At 62.0% G+C, this 4,232-nt stretch overlaps 1 protein-coding gene across 1 annotated transcript; it reads left to right on the top strand.

Annotated features, from left to right (window-relative positions):
* Nucleotides 1–2,072: 2,072 nt before the first annotated feature.
* On the top strand, nucleotides 2,073–4,218 carry LOC103807622 (neuron navigator 1-like; the record flags this gene model as incomplete). Its single annotated transcript, XM_009080363.1, has 4 exons — nucleotides 2,073–2,211; nucleotides 2,425–2,743; nucleotides 3,106–3,781; nucleotides 3,884–4,218. Coding segments are annotated over 4 exons (1,469 nt in total), but the record flags the coding sequence as incomplete, so codon positions are not given.
* Between the last annotated feature and the right edge of the window lie 14 nt (nucleotides 4,219–4,232).

Below are 4,232 nucleotides of genomic sequence, written 5' to 3' on the forward strand. Positions count from 1 at the left end.
GGACGTGCTGCCCTTGAGCATCCCCGTCCCCGGGAGCTGCCGCGGGGCTGCCTGCGGTGGGCTCGGTGCGGGGCCGTCTGTGGGAGCTGGGGATGGGTCTGAGTAAGATGGAGGGGATGGAGCACAAAGCAGGGGGTGAGTTTTGCCCCCGGGGTGACACTATGATGTGATCACCTCCAGTCCGGGGGGTCAGGGTGGGCACTCGGTGTGCCGGGGCTCAGCCATGCTTCAAGGGCTGTGCTTGCTGAGGAGCCAGTGGTGCTGTGGTTGAGGCTTTCCTTGCTGCGCTACCTATGGCATACATGTGCCAGTTTTGGGGATCCTTCAGCGTGCCAGCTGTGTGCCCCATGAGAGAGTCAGAGACACTCCAGAACGTGCAGCTGGCACCTTAGCCTCACCCATGGTGTGAGTGTTTTTGGAATGTCACCTGTGACCTTCTGTTGTCCTTCCTTGGCACAGGGTTGCCAAGGAGGATCTGGGGGTCACCTCCTGCCCTGGTTCAGTCCTGACCCTGTGCCCCTTTCCCTGTGGCTGTATGGATGCCTGGGGCCAGAGCAGTGCGGGCTTCCTATGAGTGGCTAGGTGTGGGTTTGGGGGTTCTCTGCCAGACCCTGAAAGTCAGGCTCCAGCATTGCAGCCATGTCCCCACAGGATGTAGCTCTCTAAAGCCTGCCCTTGCTCCTGGCACTGCCTGCTGCCAGGCGATGCCAGGCTGGGAGAGGAGTTTCGCTGTGGGGTCTTGGGGTGGGGATATCTGTCCCAGTGGGAAATCACCTCCAGTACAGGGCTGGTGGTGGGAGATGCTTGGAGCTGAGCAGCCCAGGAACATATCCCGGCCACATGATCCTAGTGAAATCCCTTCCTGGACAGCACCACCTGTGGGCTGTGTTGCTTCAGGCTTTGAGCGTCCTGGAGGGGATGGTGGTGGCTGTTGCTTGTGCCCTGTCACTGCAGTTGGCACAGGCACCCTCTGCTCTGCCTGGCCATGCTGTCCTTTCTCCAAAGTCAGAGTGTCACTTGAGTGACACTAAATGGCTTCACCAGCTGCTGGGGCTCTGGTGTTTGCTTCTGCACCTCTGTGGCCCCAGCATGGAGAAACAGGCGTCTCTGGCTGGGACTGGGTCTGGCTTCAGCTCTGCTAGCTCTGCTCCCTGCTCCTGCACTGCTGCTTGTCACAGAACCACGGCATGGTTTGGGTTGGAAGGAGCCTTAAAATGCCACCCTCCTGCAATCAGCAGGGACATCTTCAACAATCAGACCATCAGCACTGTCTCCTTCTGCCTCCAAGCGCATAACAAATGCTATTCCACTACTAGTGTCTCTAGGCAGCCTGTTCCAGTGTTGTCTCCTGCAGCCTCTTGAGGCTGCGGGGCCTTGCTGACCTACTCAGCTGCTGACCTGAAAGGTACCATGCTCATCCTGCTGGAAGGTGCTCTGTGCCCGTCTGTGCCGGATCGCTGTGGGCACAGCCCTGCGCTGTGGAGCCGTCCGGGCCCGTGGGGCACCCGGGCAGCTCCCGGCACGGCACTGACTGACGGCCCTGCAGATGGGCTCGTGCACGCCCCGCTGAGCCCTGGCACGGAGCAGCTGCCTCGGCAGAGCAGCAGTGCCTGTACCTGCTGCCTGTGCTGCTGGCACTGGGGAGAGAGTGGGGTGTGGTGGGTGAGGGCGACCCAAGAAAGGGTGGATGCTGTGGGGTGTCTGGTTTATTTATTCCAGCAGTCCCTGGTCTTTCCAACTAGCCTAAGCCTCTCGGCTGGGCACATTGAAGGGGGCTTGGTGCCAGCTGTGGTGCTGCCAGCCCTGCGGCGTGGGTGCTGCACAGGTATTCTCTGTCTTCCCAAAACCTCCACAGACCATAACAGGGAGATGCAGGGTCACTGGAGCTTGTGTGCCAGTAGGGCACCGAGCCTGTGCTAGGCTGGGCTGAAGCCAGCCGTGGCCGCTGTGTGCCAGGTCCCTGCTGTGGGCACTACCAGGAGCTGTTTTTCACCCTGGCAGCCCCTGTAGCAGGGAGATTCCATGGGACCCACTGGGCTGGGCAGGGGTCTGACACTGTCTGTTCCTCGCAGCTGGGATGAGAGCAGCTCCATCAGCAGTGGCCTCAGCGATGCCTCCGACAACCTCAGCTCAGAGGAGTTCAACGCTAGCTCCTCACTCAACTCCCTGCCCTCCACCCCCACTGCCTCACGCAGGAACTCGGCCATAGCGGTAGGTGCCAGCAGCACCCAGACCCTTCCTGGAACCAGTCCTGGCTTGGTGCCACCACCTCGGCGGGAAAGAGGGGCTGGAGGGTGCCAGCATGGGGAAACAGGCACAGCACAGGGTGTCCAGAGAATCCTCCCAGCTGGCTGATGCTCCCGGAGCATGGGTTTGGATTTGGGGTGGGTGTCAGGAGCACCCCTAACTCTGCTCTGCCCACAGCTGCGCACGGACTCTGAGAAGCGCTCGCTGGCAGAGAGTGGGCTGAGCTGGTACTGTGAGGGCGAGGAGAAGGCACCCAAGAAGCTGGACTACGACAGCAGCAGCCTCAAGATGGAGCATGGCTCCTCCAAGTGGCGACGGGAGCCCTCGGAGGGTGGCGAGGAGGGGAGCAAGGGCAGCGAGCTGAAGAAGCCTGTCAGCCTGGGCACCCCAGGCTCCCTCAAGAAGGGCAAGACCCCTCCAGTGGCTGTGACTTCCCCCATCACCCACACGGCCCAGAGCACACTCAAAGTGGCAGGTGAGGCCAGATTTGGGCAGGGTACAGCTCCTTCGATGCGGAAGGAGTTGAGTGGCATCTTCGTGCACCTTCCCCGAATGTGTTGGCCATGGGGTGCCCTGTGGGTGCTCCAGACCCGGGAGCTGGATGTGGGCTGGGGAGGAAGGCAGGGCTGTGCATCCCAGGTTGGGGGGCTGTGCCTGCCCCATGACTTCGTGTCCATGTAACAGACTGGGGGCTAGCTGGGTGCACTGGGAGCCTGGCACGTCCCTTCTTCTCCATCACATCCCTGCATGTCTGATGCCCATGTCCTCCTCTGGGCACATTCACCTCCAAATGTGCCCAAAGTGTTCACCCCCGAGTGTCCTGGGACACTAAAGCGTCCTTCCCTGCCACCAGGCAAGCCCGAGACAAGAGCAAGCTGTCTGTGAAGAGCACAGGCTTGCAGCGCTCCTCCTCCGATGCCGGCCGTGACCGCACTGCCGATGCCAAGAAACCTCCCTCGGGGCTCACACGCCCCTCGGCCTCCAGCTCCTTTGGCTACAAGAAACCAGCTCCTGCCACTGGCACGGCCACTGTCATGCAGGCTGGGGGCTCAGCCACGCTCGGCAAGATCCAGAAGAGCTCCAGCATCCCTGTCAAGCCGGTCAGTGGGAGGAAAACCAGCCTGGATGTCTCCAACGCGGCTGAGCCTGGGTTCCTGGCCCCAGGGGCTCGCACCAACATCCAGTATCGCAGCCTGCCCCGGCCGGCCAAGTCCAGCTCCATGAGTGTGACCGGTGGCCGCAGCGCAGCCCGGCCGGTCAGCAGCAGCATCGACCCCAGCCTGCTGAGCACCAAGCAGGGTGGCATCTCGGTGTCACGGCTCAAGGAACCATCCAAGGTTGGTGCCGGCCGTGGCACACCAGCCCCTGTGAACCAGACAGATCGCGAGAAGGAGAAGGCCAAGGCCAAGGCTGTGGCGCTTGATTCCGAGTGTGGGACGCTGAAGAGTGTCAGCTCACCAGAGAGCACCCCAAAAGCCCAGGCCGCCCTCCCGCCGGCGGCCAAGGTGGCCGAGCTGCCCCCCACACCTCTCAGGTATGGTTCTTCCACCTCTGAGGGCAACCCGTGCCCAGCACAACTGTGCCTAGAACCAGCACCTGAGTCTCACTTGCTTCCTTACCCATTTCCCCTGTCCAGAGCGGCTTCCAAGACCTACGTGAAGCCTCCCTCGCTGGCTAACTTGGACAAGGTCAACTCCAACAGCCTGGACTTGCCCTCCTCCAGCGAGCTGCCCCCACCCCACACTGCCAAGCTCCAGGACCTGCACCCTGCTGGCGGGCACCTTGCACCCTGCTTCAGTCCCAGCCCTGCCCCCATCCTCAACATCAACTCGGCCAGCTTCTCCCAGGGCCTGGAGCTCATGGGCGGCTTCAGCGTCCCCAAGGAGGGCAGGATGTACCCCAAGCTCTCTGGCCTGCACCGCAGTATGGAGTCCCTGCAGATGCCCATGAGCCTGCCCAATGCCTTTTCGGGTGGCAGCACCACC

This window comes from Acanthisitta chloris, unplaced genomic scaffold (genome assembly GCF_000695815.1).
Source record: "Acanthisitta chloris isolate BGI_N310 unplaced genomic scaffold, ASM69581v1 scaffold26418, whole genome shotgun sequence".
Classification (NCBI taxonomy): domain Eukaryota; kingdom Metazoa; phylum Chordata; class Aves; order Passeriformes; family Acanthisittidae; genus Acanthisitta; species Acanthisitta chloris.